The sequence below is a fragment of the Gossypium arboreum genome, chromosome 10, assembly GCF_025698485.1.
Source record: "Gossypium arboreum isolate Shixiya-1 chromosome 10, ASM2569848v2, whole genome shotgun sequence".
NCBI lineage: Eukaryota > Viridiplantae > Streptophyta > Magnoliopsida > Malvales > Malvaceae > Gossypium > Gossypium arboreum.
The window spans coordinates 529,206-551,672 of NC_069079.1; the positions used below are offsets into that span (position 1 = coordinate 529,206).

The 22,467-nt window shown below is 32.8% G+C and overlaps 5 protein-coding genes across 6 annotated transcripts; 2 read left to right on the forward strand and 3 right to left on the reverse strand.

The window, feature by feature from the left end:
• Window positions 1-742: 742 nt before the first annotated feature.
• On the reverse strand, window positions 743-3,703 carry LOC108488850 (probable WRKY transcription factor 14). Its single transcript, XM_017793131.2, has 3 exons — window positions 2,859-3,703; window positions 2,178-2,318; window positions 743-1,286 (listed from the first exon to the last, which is right to left on the reverse strand). Exons 1-3 carry the CDS (start codon window positions 3,431-3,433, stop codon window positions 845-847), a joined length of 1,158 nt encoding a protein of 385 aa, XP_017648620.2. The 5' UTR covers window positions 3,434-3,703; the 3' UTR covers window positions 743-844.
• Window positions 3,704-9,407: 5,704 nt separating this feature from the next.
• LOC108487132 (alpha N-terminal protein methyltransferase 1) lies at window positions 9,408-12,987 on the forward strand. 2 transcript variants are annotated; one of them, XM_017791382.2, is made up of 8 exons: window positions 9,419-9,771; window positions 9,872-10,016; window positions 11,111-11,169; window positions 11,396-11,515; window positions 11,949-12,050; window positions 12,172-12,226; window positions 12,493-12,590; window positions 12,749-12,987. In XM_017791382.2, exons 1-8 carry the CDS (start codon window positions 9,517-9,519, stop codon window positions 12,872-12,874), a joined length of 960 nt encoding a protein of 319 aa, XP_017646871.1. In that variant the 5' UTR covers window positions 9,419-9,516; the 3' UTR covers window positions 12,875-12,987. The 2 variants fall into 2 exon arrangements, with proteins under 2 accessions (XP_017646872.1, XP_017646871.1); XM_017791383.2 differs by lacking the exon at window positions 12,172-12,226 and having other exon boundaries at window positions 9,408-9,771.
• Window positions 12,793-15,197, reverse strand: LOC108488066 (probable LRR receptor-like serine/threonine-protein kinase At2g23950). Its single transcript, XM_017792380.2, has 2 exons — window positions 13,853-15,197; window positions 12,793-13,772 (listed from the first exon to the last, which is right to left on the reverse strand). The coding sequence occupies exons 1-2, from the start codon at window positions 15,075-15,077 to the stop codon at window positions 13,480-13,482; spliced, it is 1,518 nt and encodes a 505-aa protein (XP_017647869.1). The 5' UTR covers window positions 15,078-15,197; the 3' UTR covers window positions 12,793-13,479.
• Window positions 15,198-15,269: 72 nt separating this feature from the next.
• Window positions 15,270-17,142, reverse strand: LOC108487618 (berberine bridge enzyme-like 8). Its single transcript, XM_017792002.2, has one exon. The coding sequence runs from the start codon at window positions 17,057-17,059 to the stop codon at window positions 15,467-15,469; it is 1,593 nt and encodes a 530-aa protein (XP_017647491.1). The 5' UTR covers window positions 17,060-17,142; the 3' UTR covers window positions 15,270-15,466.
• A 1,565-nt stretch (window positions 17,143-18,707) lies between these two features.
• Window positions 18,708-20,280, forward strand: LOC108488067 (berberine bridge enzyme-like 9). The gene has a single exon (XM_017792381.2). It carries the CDS (start codon window positions 18,802-18,804, stop codon window positions 20,278-20,280), a length of 1,479 nt encoding a protein of 492 aa, XP_017647870.2. The 5' UTR covers window positions 18,708-18,801.
• The last annotated feature ends 2,187 nt before the right edge of the window (window positions 20,281-22,467 follow it).

Consider the following 22,467-nt stretch of genomic DNA (forward strand, 5'->3'; position numbering starts at 1 on the left):
TATTTGGATAATAATAAAACCTTTATGTGTATAATGGATAGATATGGTTTAATTTTTCTTTTAGAGATATGAATTTTCATTAAATTAACTCTAAAACTTGAATTAAACATTAAAAAGTTAATATTATTATATTCCGATACCAAAAATATAATTTTATCAAATACAAATATCACATTTAGCCTAAAAACCACAAATACTTCATTAAAAAATTCAAAATAAATATCAAATTATAGATTGAGCTTAAAGAAGAGAAAAAAATTAGACACAAGTTGAAGGATCCCAAAGCTTCAAACTATCTCCTTTGCACATCCCTAGAGAGAAAAAAAGGATTGAGAAGAGAAGTCAAGCTTTTCTTTTTCTTTTCTAATGATTTCTTATTTATTTATTTAATTTCTTCGCATCCAAGCAAATTAAAAAAAAAAAACTCTGGGCATTGAGGAACAGTGGCTCACATGGAGGAAAAAAAGATGAAAGGTTAAATAATTTTGTTCATTAGAAAGGACCGGCAAAGGGCAAGTCCCATCTCAATAAATCACTTTCTCTTTTCTTTTTCTTTTTTTATCACTGAGTTATCACCGAGTCATGTCTGATGGACGTACTTGTTTTTAACACTGTTGTAATCTTCTGTTCCTCAGCTTTGTGTCCCATCCATCAATATATATTCCAAAAGGAATGAATGTGGGAAACTCAATTTCTTTTGCTTCCCAATCCAATGGCACTCCTTTAATCTTTTCTGACACTATTCTGGTAAATAACAACATACCATAAACATGGTTTTATATGAGGTTTTGTTTATTTACAGATACCCCCACTCTTCAAATCTTCATACCAATGGCTTCTCTTTTCAAAAAGAAGCATTGGTGTAATCAAATAAAGTAAATTGATCCATGGGTTTGTTTTCCTTTTGTTGATCAAATAATATTTCATCTAAATCAGCAAAGAAATCCTGATCATGTTGTTGTTGCTGTGTTTCTACCGTTGTTGCTTCGTCTATGTCAAGCTGTTGCTTTGCCATGTCGTCCATTTCTGTCTCTTCTTTAATGGTCTCTTTGGTTGTCTTTTGGGGCTCAGAATCACTTGGTGAACCCATCTTGGAACCGGTGTTATTAGCATTGGGTTTTGATGGTTGAGACCTTGTTGAACCAGCAAGGGCGTTTCTTTGGGTTGGCCATGGATGATTGTGTTCGGATGTGTAGGTTATAACCAGCATGTTCGGATCGGTTCGGCTTCGTTCGACTTGTTTCCTCGCCGAGCAGCCTTTGGAACTACTGCACCTGTAGTATCCCCTGAGAGTGGTACATACAGAAGATTACTTGAATCAATTGCATCTTGTGCACACTCATGTTGTAAGCTGATTCCAAATGCATATAAACATAAAATATAAGTCTAAATGTAGTACTAGATGACAAGCTAGAAGATTAACTTAGAGCATTATTGACAAAATATATTAAGCATATGTTTTTACTATTTATGATTTTTTTAAAAATTTGTAGCTATTATTCTCAATAAACTCGAATTTTGAGTGCAATATATTTTATCACTAAATAAAACATAATTTCTTATAGTATGCATGTTTGCTCAAAGATTAGGTTCCCAAATATAGTAGTTTTGGGATCAAAGTATAACGAAGGCCTTTGTATTAAGAGTCAAATTGTATTTTGCTCACTCTATTCAAAAGTTGGGCAAGTTAGTTTTTGTACGTTAGATCAATGAATATATTGGTCCTTCTGTTAAAAGTTTCATCAATTTCTATATTGTTAAAAGCTAGTTCATGTACGTTAGCATGAGCTATACGTGACATGCTATATGTCACTATTTGACTATTTTGTTTGCCATGACAGTTTTTAATAGGTAGAAAACGATAAAAATTTTAAGAAAAATGATCAGTCTACTCTTTAATCTAATGTATAAGGATTAATTTGATATTTTTAAGTAGAGATGACAATAAAAAATATAATTTAACACATAGAGGAACCTCCATGATATTTTCACCTAGAATAAATGAATGTGTAAATATTGCAATACTACACTGCTCTGCTCTTCATTTTTCTTGAAATACTACGGATTCAACCTATCTTTAAACATAGGTCATATCCTATGTCCCTTCAAAAACCCTTTGTCCATATTGAAAATATAGTCGTACTCGATACTTAGACTTGAATTCGAGTAGGTATTACCTGGGATAAGGAGAACCTTTGATAGGTTTCTGGCCGTATTTTCTCCATGCCCACAGATCGGAGGGAACTACTTCTCCACTAGACCGGCTATTTGCAGCTGCTGGTGCTGGAATACATACCACCTTCTTTCCCTGGCTCTTTCTGCATATATATTTATATAATCATGTTGGACCAACAAAATGTAAATTGTAAACAACAAGACAAATGAAACAACATGGTTCCTAGTTAGCTACCTCTTCGAAGAGCGAGATTATTGCCTATTTATTTGAGTTTTATGGTTTGGGGCAGGGTTATAGGACATATATTATGGATATATTTCCCTTAAAAGAAGTAGAAACCGATCGATTCTACATTATATTTATCTAAAGACATGTATCATTGCTGTACATGAAAACTAATTAAGTTTTCCGATGTTATTGCCACACCCAATTCAGATATACATACGTACACATATATATATACACATACCTTTTCTGGTTTGATTCAAAGTCTGTCAGCTATATATATGTTAATTACTGATTAATAAGCATATAAACCCTAATCCTCTATACGAGTTTATGAAAGAAACCCCAAATTCATGCATCATGAGTGTTAATTAATGAGAGAAAAGAAGTGAAGGAAAGTATAAAAACAAGTGGTTTATATTTAGTTAATTAGGGGATTAAATATTATTACCCTAACCTTCTCTTGATACCCAGATTCCGCGGAGATGAGATCTGCACTGGGACTGAGGCGGCGACGGTGGTGTTATCAATCAAGCAACTTTTTGCATTAATCATGTCGCTTGGGAACACAGCAGGCGCCTTATGTCCACCAAGACCAGTGGAAGCAGCAGCCACCCCCGGCGGATCACACGGTGGTAGTGGATTAGAGCTATGAGAGATCTGAATCCGAGAAAAAATGTTGCAAGGGCTCGTCATATCGTCGAAACCACCCATGTGATGATGATCGTTAGTTGAATTAGGACTGTTATTAAAGTAAGTTGAACTCGAACCAGTTCCCACAACGTTGAGCTCTTGAAGAAGAAGAAGCGGGTCTCTAATGGCGGAAAAAGGGTCACCGAAAGTGTTCGTACTATGATCATCTTCCATGGCCGACGATGAAAAACTCAACGGATCGGAAGAAGGGAATTGTTGTTGCCAGCTTGAAAGTTGAGGAACCGTATCGGAAAAATGAGCTGGTTCTGCTGAAGCTCGAACTATATCGTTTAAATCACCTTGATAATTCTCCATTTGCAACCCAAAGAAGATGCTCATGCTATGCAAATAAACTCAATATTCCACCATTTTTAGCTCTTCTCTATGCTTTAATTTGCACCAAAATAAGCTCAAATACGTAGAAAACATGCAAATTTGTCTCAATATTTTTTATTTTTGAAGTGAAAACAGTGGTGGGTTTTGGTTATTACGAAGCAAGAAATCAAAGAAACAATGGTTTTTTGTTCCCTGTTTTTTTTTTTTTTGGAGGGGGGGGAGAGAGAGAGAGAGAGAGTCGCTGACTTCTCATATACAAAGCTACTTTTTTTTTTTCTTACTAGGAAGCAAGTTAAAAAGAAGATATCAAGAGAATAAAAACAAATAATAATACCCTCTTTTTTAAGATTAAAATATAATAAAAGAAAATAACAATTTTATGGTTTTATTATTTGATTTTATAATTTCTATAAAATATTATTAATATAACTTAAATGATTAATTTTTAATTTTTATAAATTTTATCTTAAAATCTAGAACCCGTCGTCAATTGACTATTAGTTTAATTAGCGTGTGCATTGTTACTAATGTAAAAGCATGTGGGTTCGAGTACGCTAAAGAGCTATCCTCCTATTTATAAATTAAGTAAGAGCTATGAGTAACTTTAAACATTGTCTAAATAAGAACCTATAATGAAATTGTTCAAGAAAAAAAATTAAAAACCCGAGTTTCAACCCTTTAAAATTTAAATCCTAACTTTAAATTCTTTTTAAAATTTAATAATTGAGATTTGTCCATGATTTCATTTCAAAATTACGAATCATCAATTACCTATTCCCTATAAATTTTATAAATCATCAATAATATTATCACATCGATGAAAATGTAATTAAATGTCAAAACCAATGAAATCTTCGCAATATTAATAAAGGTTGATACCCTGAAATCTTGATGTCTCAAAGTTAACTCGCACATTATAGCTTAAATCCCACAATTTAAGGGTCTTTTGTAAAATTATTTTTCTTGACTTATATTTGTAATTGTATTATAACTTAAAAATAAAATAAACGTTATTTTTTTTAATTATGCCATCATTTTGTTAATTGTTGCATAAAATATAATTACATTTTATTTAATTATAATATTGAAAGGGGTAAAAAGTGTTATTATTTTCGGGTTCGGGTTTAGCCGAAGATAGTGATGGGGAAAGCAAAAATTAGAGGCGGCAAGTTGCCGCATTTGTCGGCGGACCGGCCATTTGGATCCTTCTTATACACCAAACTTCCATATATACCTCATTATTCCATATGAATGAGATAAAGTAAAATTGTTAAAACATCTTAAATATTTCAATTTAATCCTTTTTTATATTTTTTACATTTTATCCTATAAAAATTAATAAATAAATAAATTTAAGTTAATTTATCCAAAATTTGTCTCTTTTTTTCTTCTAATTTTCAAAGTACATAAATTCATTTATATAAATTAAATTAAATTAAATATATAAAACATTCATATATTTTCGATACATTTATACTATAATATATGATTGGTAGATATAATTTCATTACTTTTGTCGACAACACATCCCTCTCTCTCATTAACATTATAAAATTATTGCTTTATTATTAAAGCATGAAAATCGCATTATTTATATATAAATATTCTTCAAAAAATATACTATATAATTACGAACATCCTCCCCACTCACCTCGATGTATATGTATGCATGTATGTATGTATGTTAGTTTGTGGTGGTGATAATGCTCAAGTTTTATGAGTAAGTGATATTGAGGAATCCACTTTATTTCCCACTAAAACTGTATTGCAACCCACTTTCTAATTTCCACCATTTCTACTAAAAAACCAGACCTTTTTTTTTAAATATATAAAAATTAGACAAGTTTATAATAGCTTGTAAAGACACCATCTTTCCCAATAATTACATACTAATAATTAAGGTTTTGAAGAAAAAAAAAAGATGATTAAGGTTTCACTGTTTTTTTGTACCAATAGAATTGAATGGTTTAGATGAAGGTCAAATGATAACATACTTTGGTTTTGGTCTGAATGTAGGGTTTCTTTTTATTTCTTGAGATTTTGGGGTTTCATTTCAATCTTCACTAAAGTTATATACTAAGGTCCTAATTTTTTTAATCAAAATAAACCCTTTTTTAAAAATTTGGTTGAATAAAATAATTAATAATTTTCATCTTATTACGTGTTGGGACCGACCCGAATAAACAACAAAAGAGAAAAATAAAGAAGATCGATGACACAAAATTTACGTAGAAAACTCTCAATTAAGAGGATAAAAAACCATGGGCAAAGGAGGTTTTAACTTTTTACTAGATGAATAAACAATAAACCTAAATGTACAAAATTTAAACCTTGAATACAAAATTCTCTCCATAACTATCACGAAACTCTCTCTAAAACTCATCCTGCGACTATATTTTGTCACTTCTTAATTGGTCTGTCAAAATAGGGATACAATGACCCCTTTAAACAGGTTAAGATTAGAGTTCTAATCATACTAAAATATCCCTAGAATAATCAAAATTCGATAGTAAAAAAGAGTCTTGCTGAGCTGTCAAAACACAGTTATTTAATTGGAAAAATCGTCGCGACGTCGCTCCTACTTTGTGACTGGTTGCATCTGTCTTCGATAAGTACCCACAACACTCCTGATTTGTTTTTAGAGATGGTATTAACGTATCAATTTATTGATAGCAAATTTTGAAAGAATATGCTAATTCCATCAATGGTTGAATTTTGGTTAAAGAATAGACTATATATTTTATATTGGTCACTATATTTCATTGGTTGAATAAAGGGCGCAAGTAAATCAAGTTGAAATCTCGTATACAATAAGAACCTAAAAAAGTCGTGTATAGATCCTCACATTCATAGGAATGGGTGAATCCAAGCAGGGTAGGTAGAAGGTTTGTTACTCAAAATGATAAATTATATTCCTAATTCCTTATAAATGATAAAATTATAAATTAATTTATAATAAAATTATATTTTTTTACTTATCAGAATAGAAAAATAATTATTTAGTTTTCAAAAATTAAACCTAAACTAGCTTAAAATAAAATTTACCAAAACAAACCACCAACGTTAATCATGAATACGAAAGGAAACTCTTAACCGTAACTTCAATTAATTAACATCCAAAATTATCATAATGTGTATGATTCTTCCGTCGGATCCTCAATTGTTCCAAAAAAAAAAAAAAAACCTACAAGAATGTAGGCTAAATAAGTAACATATGGTAATTTTTTTTAAATTGGTCAAATAGATTTTTTTTTTCAAGATTTAAGGAAATAGACCGATTTCGTAAAGAAAGTGTAAAAACGTATTTAGGTGAATGAATTTTTTTTAACATGTCAATCGAAAACGTGCTCAACTGGATGTGTTTTTTAGTCTAATTAAAAAAAAATTTCTTTTTTTAGATTAATGAACTGAATTGAAGTAATTTTTTCATTCAAAGGGACAATAATGATTCAAGGAATCACCGCACCCCCTTATGTTTGAAGAGACATTTTCAGAATCGACTGTGCCAGCACATTATTTCTCTCCTCTTTCTCTCTCTCTCTCTGTCTAATCGTCAACCTGGTTTTTTTTTTTTGGCTCCGCATTAGCCTAGTTGTTGGACTCATTCAAATACGAAATTGTTTAATTACGAATTTTATTTTATAAAAATTAATGAATTTAATTCACATAATTTAATAAATATAAAACAAGAAGTTGGTTGTCCTCGAAAGATGAAGCTGGAAGCTATGGAGGACCAATGATAAGGAAAAGAGAATAATTTGGATTTAGTTATTGTAATAAATTAAGCTCAGAAATCTTAGTATAATAAATTCTCCACATGATTATGATGCTACCATTAAATTGTAAAATAATCTATATTTTTTATTTATAAAATACACCCAAATTGCTCTCCATTACTCATTTCAATTAGATTTTAATATAAAATTTTAATTATCTCATTTTACTTAAAAAATACAATATTAGCCCATAAATAAATGCCCTACACTTTAAAAATAAAATGAAATATAAATAATAATTTAAGTACCAAAAATCAATTTTATAGATTAATTGATTGATGATTGACTCAAATTTTGTTGGTCCCCTTTGATACTTCCCTATGTATTTATAATGAGTAGATTCAAATTGATAACAACATTAGTCGTTGATGTGAATTTTTTTTTAAAAACCAATCATAAACATTAAATAGCATGTAAAAACAATGACCTTGACCATGTGATTGAATTGTTAATAATTTAGACTTGTTGATTAAACCACAAGTTTCAATACAATAAGGGACTAAAATTGGAATTAAACCAATTTTCTTACTATGACTATTCAACACATAAGTTAATATTTTATTGTGTTCCCAATCCAACCCACCACCATCCTCATCTTGCCATATGAAGCAATATCATTTTTCTTATCCTATATGTTATTAAATAAATCAAAGATATATATATATATATACTTTAATTATAATTTAAATGGTATAGCTTAACCCATCTTGGGTCACCAACCCTTACACCATGAAACACCAATTTTCATTCAATAAATAAACCTTCCTTATATCATCATCTTTCCTTTATTTAAATACATCAACATACACTTTAATAATATATATGAAAGGATTATTCTTATGCCCAAGATCTCAAGATATGAAGGGATTGGCTAAATCGTGTAAGAGTTAGTTTATTTGTCTTTTAATTCACACTTGCTCGTACTAACTTGTAACGTATATTGAAGGCCGATAAGAAAGTTGAAAGTTATGAATCTTGGGCTAATTTACCATCAATTACCGTTTATTTTAGTATATAGTTTTGTCGGTCGTGTTTGAAAGTTTATAAAATTATATTGAGTATAATATATTAGAATATAATTCAAAGGCGATATATTTTTAAAAAACATTATTTATTCATTAGTAATGTGTTTTTGCTAATAAATATATGAACTTCAACTCTTCTGTTGTATGCAAAATCGAATTTGAAATTATACTTCTTTTAGACGAGGAATGCGTCTTTGGGCTCGTAGATGGGCAGTACCTTAAATCTAACCAATCTAGTTTTATTGGGTCCAGTTTTTAATTGGTTTGTAAATTTTAAAGTGTTCTAGTGTTACGAGTTGCGGTTTAAAGTTTGTGACTTTTGCATAAAGAACGTCCTATGGAGATCAATCTATTAAATGGAGCTCATTTGATCCATTTCTACTGACCCGATTTGAAGAACAAGTGACGAAGCCCATCTATTTGAAGCTTTGGTGGTTTAGCGAAACAATTATGGAAAATTAGGGCTACCTTGATAAATAGATAAGCTTCAATCTCGTTCGTCGATGTAAAGCTAGCTGTGCCATTAGATTTGGGGGACTTCAACTACAAATAAAGAGCCTCCCTCTTATTTATGCGTATCGGTTATATCCCATTCTTTAGTAGTGAATAGTAATTGAGAGTATTTACTCAAACACTTTGTGAACGTTGTTTTTTTGTGACTATTTTATTCTTTTGAGTTTTCTTAGATGTATTTGAATCAAATAAACCGCCTAAAGCCATACGGATTACCAAACGAAAGGTCTAACCCCATGGGACTAGTCTATTCTTTAAAGTACATGTATTATACCAACTCAATTATTTCAACTTATATGTTAGATATCAGTTCAAATATGATGTGGAGCAAATTTAAAACATTTAAATTTGAGTGTAAAAAAAGACAATGTTAATAAAATTTTAGAGGGTTATTTTTTAACATGTGTATCCAAATTGCTAACACGTTATTATAAATTAATGGTTTAATTCATAATTTAGCCTCTAAAGTATACATTTTTTTTAAATTTTAGTATCCAAATTTTTTTAACCCAATTTAGTAATTGAAGTATCATTTTGTTATGGTTTTTGGTTCATTTTTCTTCGAAGCAAATTCTTCTTCGTTCGACCTCTAATTCATATGGTTTAACTGATCTAATAAAATAATTATTAAAAAAATAAAAAATAAAAAATCCAGATTCAACTGACGGGTCTGGTTCATCATTGCCCATAGTCCTCCTAGTACCTTAAACTCACTCAGAAAAAGATCCTTTTATCTAAAAATACAAACGTTATAACAACACGAGGCATAGCTATGTGGATTCGGCCCATACCCAAAGCTGTTTCCCAACAGTATCCCATAATAACACAATCGCCACCACCATACCTACACAACAGTGTGAAGAGGACCATTACCAAGGCGAGGTTATCCGCAATGGAGGCAGCTGGCTCCGACTCCGACGGCAGAGAATTCAAAAACGCACAAGAGATGTGGAGGGAACAAATCGGAGATGAAGGTGATGATCCTAAGAAGATTCAATGGTACCGTGAAGGCGTTGCTTATTGGGAAGTAAGTCGAATTTTTAACTTTGGGTCTTTTAATGTTTTTTCTATGATGGCTCTACCAAGCTGATTGAATGCTTGGTTTTATTTTGTTGTTGTAAGAGAAGGGTGTGGAGGCGTCTGTGGATGGAGTATTGGGTGGATTTGGGCAAGTAAATGATGCTGATATTAAAGGTAGTGAAGCTTTTCTCAATTCCCTTTTGCATGAAAGATTTGGTGATGGTGGAAGAAATCAGCACCTTGTTGCCCTTGGTAGACTTCTCTTTCTTTCTCTGCTTGCATTTATGAATTTTTGCTCTTTTATTATGTGCCATTAATTGTGCAAGTGCAAAGTTGCTAATGAGATTCTTTGTGTTATAGAATTTAGCCATAAGTGGAAGACCTTATACTATGAATTAATGGGAAAACATGGATGGGGATGGTGCATGTTGGATGAAATGTTGTGTTCAATATCTGCCAATAGTGGCTGAAACCAGAAATCAAGATGACTTGAGAGTTGAGAGCACAACCATGAAACTTATGTCCCGTATTGCTCCCCCTTAAAAGGAGTAAAAGAGAAGAAAATACGTAAAAGAGCCTTAGTTTAGTGCAAGAAGCATGGCTAGCCTTGTGAATTTTCATTTTATCTGGAATGCTTTATTTTGACTGAGAATTTGGTTTAGTAGCTTGAAGAAGCTTTGTGACATGCTATTTTGCTTAAAATACATATTTAAGCATTACTTTTTCCTTTTAGATTTGGCAAGAAGCTTGCTGAGAGTTCCCTCTATCTCTGATGTTTGTATACTTTCGTGGAGAGTGGGGGCAAGGCACAAACGATCCAATTTTGAGGCTCATTAGAGGAAATTAAATCTCGTTGTTGTGGTTCAAAATTTACTTTCACAATAAAGCAGCTTTGTCTTGCTAACTTTTTGGAACTTTTACCCTCAAAAGGAAAAGAAGTTTGTTATGGTCTTCAAACAGTTTATTATCACAATGAGATTGATTCTTCGACATTGAGTTTGTGGATATACAATTGCCTAAAGATGGAGATGGCATGAATTTTTGTGAGTTGTTGGTCTATACCAGGGCAGTTGACTAAAATCATGCACGGGGAATGCTTAGGAGAGATTATTTCTGAAAGTAAGCAGTAGGGTATTCTAAAGCTTAGTTACTAGCCTTTAGTTTTAAGTCCCTCGGTGAGCAGTACTAATACCTGCAAATGGTGTTCTAAAGCTTAATTAAAATATTTCTGGGGTATTGATCTCTTAGATATTTGATTTATTATTGATGATTTTAATTCTAATTGGCAATCACGAATTATTTGACATTTTGAGCTCTTACTTTCTATGATAAATAAAATACTGCAGATTGTGGTTCTGGCATAGGGAGGATAACCAAGAATCTACTCATAAGATATTTTAATGAGGTGAGTTCATTTTTCTCTTTCTAATACTGTATTTTAAGTATTCCCTGACATTTACAGTCGCTGCAGTTAATATGTATATGCTTCATGGTTATCTAAAGAAGTTTTCTGCTGTATTTTAAAGAAATTTTGGATTTCTATGTATAACATGCTAAAATTTTGTATTTTTCTTTCTTGAAATGAAATGATAGCTATGCTTCCTGACCCTTTACCTTGTACTATGTTCCAGGTTGATCTTCTTGAGCCAGTGTCGCATTTCTTGGATGCTGCCCGTGAAAATTTGTCTCAGGAACATTTTGTTGCCTCTGATGTGCACAAGGCAACTAATTTCTACTGTGTCCCGCTTCAAGTAATGTATTTCAAGACTATATTCACACATAGCTTCATGCTTCTTGATGCGTTGAAATATTCATAACTATGGTTAAGTCCATGTAATCTATGTATTTCCAACATTTCACTTATACCAAATTTATGGATGTTAGCCATGTAGCAGACACCTCAATCAGGAATGCTGTTGGGTATAAAATAGGAAAGCATATAAAGTTGAATATTAACATTTCAAATATGGGTATAAACTAGGCTTCAGTCATGTATTATAGAGCGTAATATGAAACCTAGATGATTAGACTACCTATGATAATGTGCATTGTTCATGCAAGTTGATGCTGTGCTTGTCTTATTGTTATGCTTCTGCTTCTAGCTGTTAATTTTTGCCAATAAATGAGAAATTTGATAGTTGGTTCTATTATCTTTATGTATATTTTTGTATTTGATCATTTTAGGAGTTCACTCCTGAAGCTGGAAGGTACAATGTTATTTGGATTCAGTGGTGCATTGGTCATCTCACAGATGATGACTTTATCTCATTTTTTAAGAGAGCAAAGGTGAATCAATCTTCTCCTTGAGACAAAACTTACATGTAGAAGTGCATGGAAAGACTATATCAGTTGAAAGATTGTATTTTTGTAATTTAATTTGATACGCTGATTAATATGTTTATTCCAGGTAGGCCTTAAACCTGGTGGATTCTTTATCTTGAAAGAGAACATTGCAAGAAACGGTATTGTATTTATAACTTGTTTTTCCTAGTATGCTTGATTGCCCTCCTCCCTTCCTCCTCTTTCTTGAGAAATGCTCAAGTATGTTATGCATTCCTCAAACTTTCTTATGTTTTGACTTTCTGCTGTAAAATTTTCATAAAGTTGGTTTCTTGGTAACTACTGGTTAAGTTCGTATTCATCTGTGTCTTCCCTTGAATAAAAAATTCTTCTTGTATAAAAAAATGGCAAAAGTTAATTTCACTGAGCTATTGTTACTCATTTGCAGGATTTGTTTTGGATAACGAAGACCGAAGCATCACAAGATCCGATTTATACTTCAAGGACCTATTTCGTCAATGTGGATTGCACCTGTATAAAATGAAGGTTCCTTCTTTTTACACATTGAGCACTTAATAACAGTTGATAAATTACAATGCCTTTTAAACTGAATAATCCGTTAATTTTTTTCTAAAATCAACAATTGTTGCTTCATGGGGCTTAGTTCTAGCTGATATTTAATTGTTTATTATTCTTGAAAACAGGACCAGAAGGGACTTCCTGAGGAATTGTTTGCTGTAAAGATGTATGCTTTAACAACTGAAGTCCCGAAGAAAGTTCATAAGACCCGATCTAAGGTGCAAGCGAACAGACCCGGCATCATTAAATAATTTGTTTCGAACTTCTTGTGTTCTTGTAGTATAGAAATGCTTACTTCTCGAGTACATACCTTCTGACCAAATGACTATCGGTTTTATCTTAAATCGTTCCTTAGGTTGACAAATTTTGCACATATGCTTTGAATGATCATATATTTACCTACAGTTGATGATAAGACAAAATAGGGCATGGATGAAAATCATGTTAAATTTAAGTGTAGGATAAATGATCATACATGAACAAAGTAAAGAGAGTTTCTTTTGTTGACATATTTGGTAAAATGATCATGGAGACCTCTATATTTGGAGTTAAATTGCATTTTGTCTCCTCTACTCTAAAAATGGGCAAATCAGTCTCTATATGTTAAATCAAAGATCAAATTGGCCATTTTTGTTAAAAATTAACGTGGGTCGTGGCTGACGGAATAACTGGATCTTATGTTGTTGTATGAGGATCATTTTTTAATAGTAAAACTAGATGAAAATTTTAATAAAAGGAGCAGTTTACTCTTTGATCTCATGTAGAAAGATCAATTTGCTTATTTTTGAGTAGTGAGGACAAAATGCAATCTAACTTATATATGATCTCCATGATACTTTTACTGAAATTGGAATCTTTAATATGTGTTAGTACGAGGGTGGACTTTGATGATCATGTTATAAATCTGACCGATGCTGAGTTGCTGACATGTTTGATGATCTGCACATATTAATCCAATACATATTGTCTGTCTGGTTTCATCAAATGTATTCTCTGTCAGTTTCATCCTCTCGTCAATCACCTTCTGCAACTTTCTAGGGTACAGCATTTTAACATACTCAACGAACCCTGTTTCGTCCCCATTGAATTCTTCCTGCAGTGTTTGGTCCGTCATCATCTCCAGCACTAAAATCCCAAACCTGTGAATTTCTGGTACACAAAAGAAGTTGACATACTCAGATTAAACTTGAAATTCAAAGGGTTGAACAAATAACACCGAAAAAACTTACTCTTTGAGGTGCTGTTTTCGCCGACCCTAAACCTTGCAATCAATGGGTCTCCATTTTCATGTAGCAAAAGGCTGCTTGTTTTTATATCACAACCAATCGCAGGCCATTGTTCTTGAAGATAACACATTGCTTTCAGAACTCCCACCAATACTTTGTACCTATGTTTCCAACACGGAGCTGATTCTGACAACCACGTCTCAACACTCACTCGGCCGATCCATTCAGTGACAAGGGCCCTTATGTTCCGATTACTACACCAACCATAAACTTTCACCAAGTTCCTATGGCGCAACTGAACCAAAACTTTGCATTCCTCAACATACTCCCTATGGTTTCCCCTATTATTCGAGTAGATTTCTATCCTCACTTGAGTTCCGTCCCTTAAGATCCCTCTATACATAACGAAACCATCTCCTTTTCCAACCATACTCTTCTTCGAGAATCCATCGGTGGCCGCTTTCAACATTGCTGTCGTGAACTTACGCTTGTTCTGAAGCACTCTCGGTAAGAAATCCGGCCTTCGAAAACACAACCACCACAAGCCACCCACCGTGAATATAACAACCACGGGAAACCCAAGCAATAACATCACAGCCTTTATCTTATACCTCCCATGACTCGGTAAGATCCCAGAGTTAAAAAAACATGAAGAGTTAAACCGTTTAAAGAACCAAGAATCTGATATCTTAATCTCCGAGAAATGATTATACGAAAGATTAAGAATGGTAAGATTAGTGACAGAGGACAACCTTTGGATTGGGACATCCCCTGAAAGCCCATTATGGCTCAAATCAAGAACATGGGTTTGTGTACAAAACAAAACATCAATGGGGAAAGTACCCTTTACAGAATTATTAGAAAGATCAATGGAAAGTATAGTAATGGGGCAGTATTTCCAAAAAAAAGTGAAGGATAAGTAAAGTGGGGTGATCTTAGGACGGTTCCGAAGATCGATTTTAGGGAACGATTCGACGCAGTTGGGATTCTTCGACTCGTTACATAGGTGACTAGCCACAATGGTGAACTTAAAGATGGCATCAAGGTCCATAGGAGATGAACCACAGTACCTTAGAGATGGGTTTTTTAAACAGTTTGAAACGATGGTGGTGTTGAAATTGGAGGGTGGGTGTAAATTTGCAAGGTCTTCTATGACTGTTGCGGGTAATGTTGGTTCAAAGTAAGCGATGAACATGAGAAGAAGACATGTAATGAGTATGGAAGCCATGGCTTGAACTTTTTTTGTTTTTTTTTTTTTTGTTAAGGTTAGATGTCGAAATGGAGTTTTAAGTGTTCGCAATTTTTGGAACGGTTTATGGTAGTTAATTACAAGTTAGTTTTTTTGTTGTTAGAATGGGCTAAGAGATATGACTTTCGAGTTTTGATGAAAAATACTAATAATGTTAATAATCGAATTGAGTTTTTTAAATCAGAAAATACTAATAAACATTTATTCGATGGACTCCAGCCTTCACACATGGCAAGGGAGGTCACCCCTCATATATATATATATGTGTGTGTAGAACCAAACAATACAACATATAGTTTTAGATATTAAGTCTACAAATAAACAAAGATTAGATAGAAGTAATGAGGTTGATATACCTAAAAAAGCTTTTATTCTGCCGTTATACTCTTCCAAGATCCAAGACATGGAATACTTTGTTCATATCTAAAAAAGTTACCAGGATCTACCTTACTTTTCACTTGCACCAATCTCTGAAAATTCCCTTTAAAATACATTCTTCCCCATATAACACCCTCTGAGTAACTTGCATTGCCATTTTCATTAATCCCTATATCCACATCTCTGTAATTCAGATATGAACTCCTTGGAGATTTTGATACATATGGAGTCATATAATCATAAAGCTTCCTAATCTGATCTAAACTACGATCGGAAGCCTCGACACCATCATCTTTCCAAGTCACCGAGTATTGGATTTTGTATATGTTCCCTGCTCGATGAGGAAATGGGGTTTCGAACTCCGAAATCTCACTCATTTTCCCACCATAAGGATTCAAAGTCAACGCAGGTCTTTTAAGTTCAATCATTTTGTTCCAAATCCCTTCAAGATTCTCCTTTGAAATTGGTTCTTGCACATAATCTGATTTCTTTTTCAAGTACTTTTCTTGTTGAGGTTGTCTATCAAGCAACACATCCAAGGATGTTCCTTTAGGATAATTAGACCAAAACAAGATTGATTCAATCCAACTCATTTCAATACATTGGTCAAATGATAAACCCAATTCAGGGAATGTTTCATTCATTAATGAAATCAGTTCTTGACCATTCCCAAGAAACAATCCAATGAACTTAGCTTTAATGGACTGCAAATGTTTTTTATTCACAGGTAATAAAACAACTCTAACGAACAAGTTTGGATCTATTTTATCAGCTATGTATTGCCATTTATGAACAATACCAGTTACACCTTGTTCTAAAGTTTTTTCAATTTTAAAAACAGTAACAATTTCAGGGACAGAAACTAACTTGATTTTCCATGAAATGATGATACCAAAGCTAGCTCCGCCACCTCCTTTAATAGCCCAAAACAAGTCTTCCCCCATTGATTCTCGATCTAAAACATTGCCATTAACATCAACAAGCTTTGCATCAATAACATTATCAACAGATAACCCAAATTTCCTCATCATGTTGCCATAACCACCACCACTAAAATGACCACCAACACCCACTGTAGGACAAACACCGGCAGGGAAACCATGAGTTTTACTTTTTTGACTAATGGCATAAAAAAGTTCACCCAAAGTAGCACCTGATTCAACCCAAGCTGTTCCATTGTCGACACTCACAGAACGAAGGTTAAACAAGTCAAGGATCATGAATGGGGCTTTAGATACATACGAAAGACCATCGTAATCGTGTCCACCACTACGGATCCTCATTTCTAAACCATGGGTTTTGCAGCAAATGATGGAAGCTTGAATGTGAGAGACGTGGGAAGGAACCACGATGAACAGAGGTTTAGGGGTAGTGGTGGAGGTGAACCTGAGGTTTCTAATGTATGATTGCAAAGTGGATGTGAAAGAAGGATCGGTGGGGAAGAAGGTAACTGAAGAGATCGAAGGGGAAGCTATGGAATGATTGGTAAGGCATTGAAGGATGGTTTTGTTTTGCTTAAGATGATCTGAGTTCGCCATTGAAATACAAAGTAGAAAGATGATGACAAGTGACAGAAAACCCATCAAAATTTTCGAGCTTTCAGAGCAAATTAAAGAAAACCCAATTTCTTTTCGGGCATTTACATACAACTATAAGGAACCTTCTGTAATTTACAAGGGAAGCAACCTTGAAGCACCTTTAATTTGGGTTTGGATAACTACACGCAAGTCACTAAACTATTTAAAAGTTACAAAATGGTCACTAAATTATTAGAAATTTTTCATTTAAGTCACTAAGCTATTAAAATTGTTGTTGTATAGTTTTTTTTGTTCGCACTGCCTATATCAATCGAAAGCTCTCATTTCCATTATCTTCTACATTTAGTTTGTTTTGTAGAACAACTTTAGACATTATGGATCTATAAATAAAAATTTAAACAACTTTCTTCTCTGGTCTCCGACGTTGACCGTTAGATCAATTTGGATCTAAGATATGTTCTCCTACTCGTTAATATGTACTGATCCACCGTACTGATTGTCGAATTTTCATTTAAAGCTCGCTAGTCAAAATTTTTTTTAAAGAAAGAACACCGTAGTAGTCTAATGACTTAACTAAAAACTTTTGAATATTTCAACTACTTAAATGAAATTTAAAGAACACCGTAGTAGTCTAATGACTTAACTAAAAACTTTTGAATATTTCAACTACTTAAATGAAAACTTTCAAATAGCTTAGTAACTATTTCATCACATTTTGAAGTTAGAGTTACCAAAACGTAAACTTACTAATAATTAATGACTTTGGGTGTCATTTACCCTTTTGGTTTATTTCCTTGAAGAAATGGTTTTTTTTAATCTTTTTGTCAAATTATGGCTTTGGTCCTTCTAATTATACTCCATTATGTTTAACTTTCTTTCTTGTTACCAACTACAAGAAGTTAGAAAATGGTCACTCAAGACCTATGTTTTTTTGGTTCAATTCGTTAATTGTCATTAATTTGGTGATAAAGAGATGAGGTGACAATGAGAGGCAAATACAAAGGGGTATTACCTCGCCCCAAAATGAAAAATTGTAATTCTAGTCACTTCTAAATGATCAAATTAAAATTAATATAAGAAAAATTATGCTTTCACCCTTCAGAAAATGAAAAATATTCTATTAAGTCCCTTTAAAAATAAAAATAATAAATGATAAAATTTATAATTGACACCTCAAAATTTATAATTCAATTTTGGCTCCTAAAATAATTTCTAAATCCATCCCTCATAATAAATATAAAATTGACATAATAATAAATTTAATTCTCAATATTAACCAATATATATTTTTATTACCATAGCACATTATAATCGTTGATTCTTGTTGTATTCATATAAAATATTTTTGTATAGATATATATTTTACATAGATTTTAACAAAAATGTAGTGTTGTATTATTTATATCCATATATCACCTATTGAATTACATTTGGAAACCCTTAAAGTTAGGAATTTTAGAACTTTCTCTTGTTATAAACTGAAGTCTCGTAGACTAAAACATATAACATTTTTTCCATGTGAAAAATAAATTATGATAATTTGTTGTTCTTATTATGGAAAAAAAAATTATGTCGAGATGACATTTTTTCAATCTTTTTAAATTATATTATCAGTGAAGTGAATCAAATACGAAAGAATGTTAGAAGATAAACACAAAATGTTGAATCCGAAGTGCGTTCATTTTTTAACCCTTCTCATTTCATTATTATCTTTACCATCTCCAACAATCTCCCAATCTTCATCATTAACCAATTTCCTTCATTGCCTTCATTATGGATCCGATCCCATGGTCTCTCAATCAATTTACATAGCTTCGAACCCTGCTTTCCAAACTATCCTACAAGCACGTATCAAAAACCGACGGTTTTTGAACCCCGAAACCCTGAAACCGGTTGCCATCGTAGTGCCGACACATATCGACCATGTCCAAGGGACTGTTATATGTGCAAAGGACAATGGTTTGCAGATCAGGATCCGAAGCGGCGGCCATGATTATGAAGGACTTTCGTATAGATCAAATGTTACCTTCATCATCCTCGACATGTCCAATTTTCGATCCATTGACATCGATATTAAAACTGAAACCGCTTGGGTTCAATCTGGTGCAACGTTGGGAGAGCTTTACTACCACATTGCTAACAAAACAAACACGCACGGTTTCCCTTCGGGAGTTTGTCCTACTGTCGGGATCGGTGGTCATTTTAGCGGAGGAGGGTACGGGAACTTGATGAGAAAATATGGGCTCTCGGTGGATAACATTCTCGACATTATCGCCGTCGACGCCCTCGGCAACGTCCATGATAGAGCCTCAATGGGTGAAGATCTATTTTGGGCTATTAGAGGAGGTGGCGCTGCTAGCTTTGCCGTCGTTGTTTCATATAAGATCAAGCTTGTTCGTGTCCCAAATAAAGTGACCGTATTCACAAAAGGGTTCACTTTAGAACAAGGGGCTACTGATTTGGTTCATAAATGGCAACAAATAGCACCGAATATCAACGAAGAGTTATTCATAAGAGTGAAATTACAGCCATCGTTTATCAACGGAAACCAGACGGTAACGGCTACTTTCATCGGTTTCTTCCTCGGGCGACGTGAAAAGCTTCTTCCTATTATAAGCAAAACGTTCCCGGAGTTGAATTTAACCCAACAAGACTGCCATGAAATGAGATGGGTCGAAACAACACTATTTTGGGCTGGTTTCCCTATAGGAACACCGATTGAAACATTACTCAATAGAACAATATGGACACCTTTATTTTTCAAAAACAAATCAGATTACGTCAAAAATGTCATACCCAAAGAGAGTTTAAACAAGATATGGAAGATGACAATGGCGATGATGGACAGAAACGACATAAATAAAACAAGGTTCGATTTGGAATGTAGTCCTTACGGTGGAAAAATGAACGTAATCCCAGAATCCAACACTCCATTTCCTCATAGAAAAGGTAACTTGTTTTTGATTCAATATTCGTTTTCATGGATTGATGAAGGGAACAATGTGAGCTTCAACAACATTGAGAAATTAAGGAAATTATATGATGGGATGGCTCCTTATGTGTCCAAAGATCCAAGGGAATGCTTTCTTAATTACAGGGATCTTGATATTGGAAGCAGCCGAAGCAATGAGACTAGTTTTGATGATGCTAAAATCTATGGGAGGAAATATTTTAAAGATAATTATACGAGGTTGACGAAGGTGAAGGCTAGTGTTGATCCTAATGATTTCTTTAAGTATGAACAAAGTATTCCTCCTATTAACTAATATCATTTGTTGTTTTTTGTTGTTTTTTTTTTTTGGTTTAATTTGTTCTTAGAATAAATTAATTAGTTTGTAGCAAGTGATCATTAATTCAAGCTTTTTAAACATTCTTCATCTTCATGCACTGGTTTTTTTTTTTTGAGTTAATTGCACTTATTGGTTTTAAATTTAAAAAACATTCTAATTGAGTCTTGAAAGTATCGGTATTTGTTGAGGGTTGACCGATTCTTTTGAGAGAAATTTTTGAACTGGTGCCAGATAACCAGCTGGTTTCCCAACAATCACAAGTATTTGTCACTTGAGGGAGAGTTTTGTCTCCCATACTCTGCCTAAAGCCAACGTTCTATGAGTGATTGCCCTAGGGGCTTGGTTCACAGAGCCAAGAGCACTCGACTGTATGTGGACGTATGACCACTAAGAGGTGAAGAAAGAGTTTACAAGCCTAAGTTGTACCATATACCTTCAATTGCTGGGGGTTCGATCAGCTGCTCGACGGACATCACTTAGAAAACTTCGCCCAAAGGAGCTAACCGACCCTCAACAGTGTTACATCAATTAAGTATTTTGGTCATTAGCTCAAGCCTTGAAATCCTAGCTCAAATATGGCGTGGGGCATATTTAAAACATGAGGGTCGAATTGCAAATACATATTTATAACTTGACCTACATATTTTAAATATGTTTTATGCCTGATTTGAGTTAAAATTTAATGCCTAAACTAATGGCAAGACCAATGAGAGAATCTAATTGATACTACGATATCGATAATGTGAAGACTCAACTAAAACATTTTGAAGCTTACAAATCAATTTAAAATCTGGATCATAGTTTAAGGACCTTTAATGAAAATTACCCCTTTTATCTTGTTTAATTTCAAATGGGATTCAATTGGTAAATTAAGCTAAAGGCATTCGCAAAGGTCAACCGGATCTAATTGCATGACCTTTGGTGCACTTAACCTTTGGATTAAATTGCGGTGGAGTAGTGGTATATAGATCGATCTATCCTTGTTTTACGGCGTATTTTATAGATTATCAGTTAATTTATCTATTATTAGTGTATAATTTTATATATTTATATTACATCAAATATAAATTCGAAAAAAACAAGTTATAAACTTATAATTTTGAATCATCTAAAAATTATGTGATGACTTTCAAGATAAATTAAAAAAATTTTAGGGGCACAGATAAAAACTTTGTAGGGCTTAAATTGAATTGATATCTTTTGAGAGGGGCCAAAATTTTTTAGCCCATAAGATTTCCCTTAATCAATTAATTGTCAGCTTTAAAACTTTATTAAAACTTTTTATCATATCTGCTCTTCTTGAGATAATGTTTAGAATTATCGATAGTCCCTTCCTGAACCATAAATAGGAAGATAATGCACTTTAGCATACTCAAATCCATGCCCTCCTACATTGATAATTGTTATAATAAACGTTGATAATGGTAGAGGAGGAAAAACCTTTTCGAGAAAAAAATCATGGGTAGAGGAGAAGAAATTCACTAATGTTGAAAAACGAATGATACAAAAAGAGTTTTAACTACATCTATTTAAGGGTTGACAAACCTGTTCTAATCAAAGTCATATAGAAAGAAGTATAGTTCTATATAGACGTAACTTGTGCGGCATGGTCCATACCGCAGGGGCCTACAAACTCCCAGATCCTTTTATTTTGCCACTGTATTTATTTATTCAATAAGTACCGAAATTCAAATCACACAATCGAATTAAGACTTAATCCGCGTTTGAAAATTAATTTAAAAACCCAAAACAAATTACTTTCCAAATAAGTATTAAATGAACATATGAAATTAAAGTTGATTAAGAAAAGTTTACTAAAAATTATGGAGAAGTTTTCAAAGACGTATTAGATTTAAAAAATTGATTGGTGGTTTATATTTTCCTCGTATGATGTGTACCGGTACTTTCAAAAGAAAATTCAAGAGAAACGGTTGCTTTTAGAATTAGATAATTGATACGAAATATCCACAAAAAGATAAGGATTTTTGGACTAATTAATACCTAGCATAATTATATGGAGTTTTTAAAATTATTTTGGATTTTAATCTCACGTGTAAATTTTGTTTAATTATTTTTAATTTAAGTTTAAATATATTTCATTTTTTAAATTCTTTTGTATTTTGTGTTGCTTATTAATTTCTATTTTCTTTATAATTTATTTTA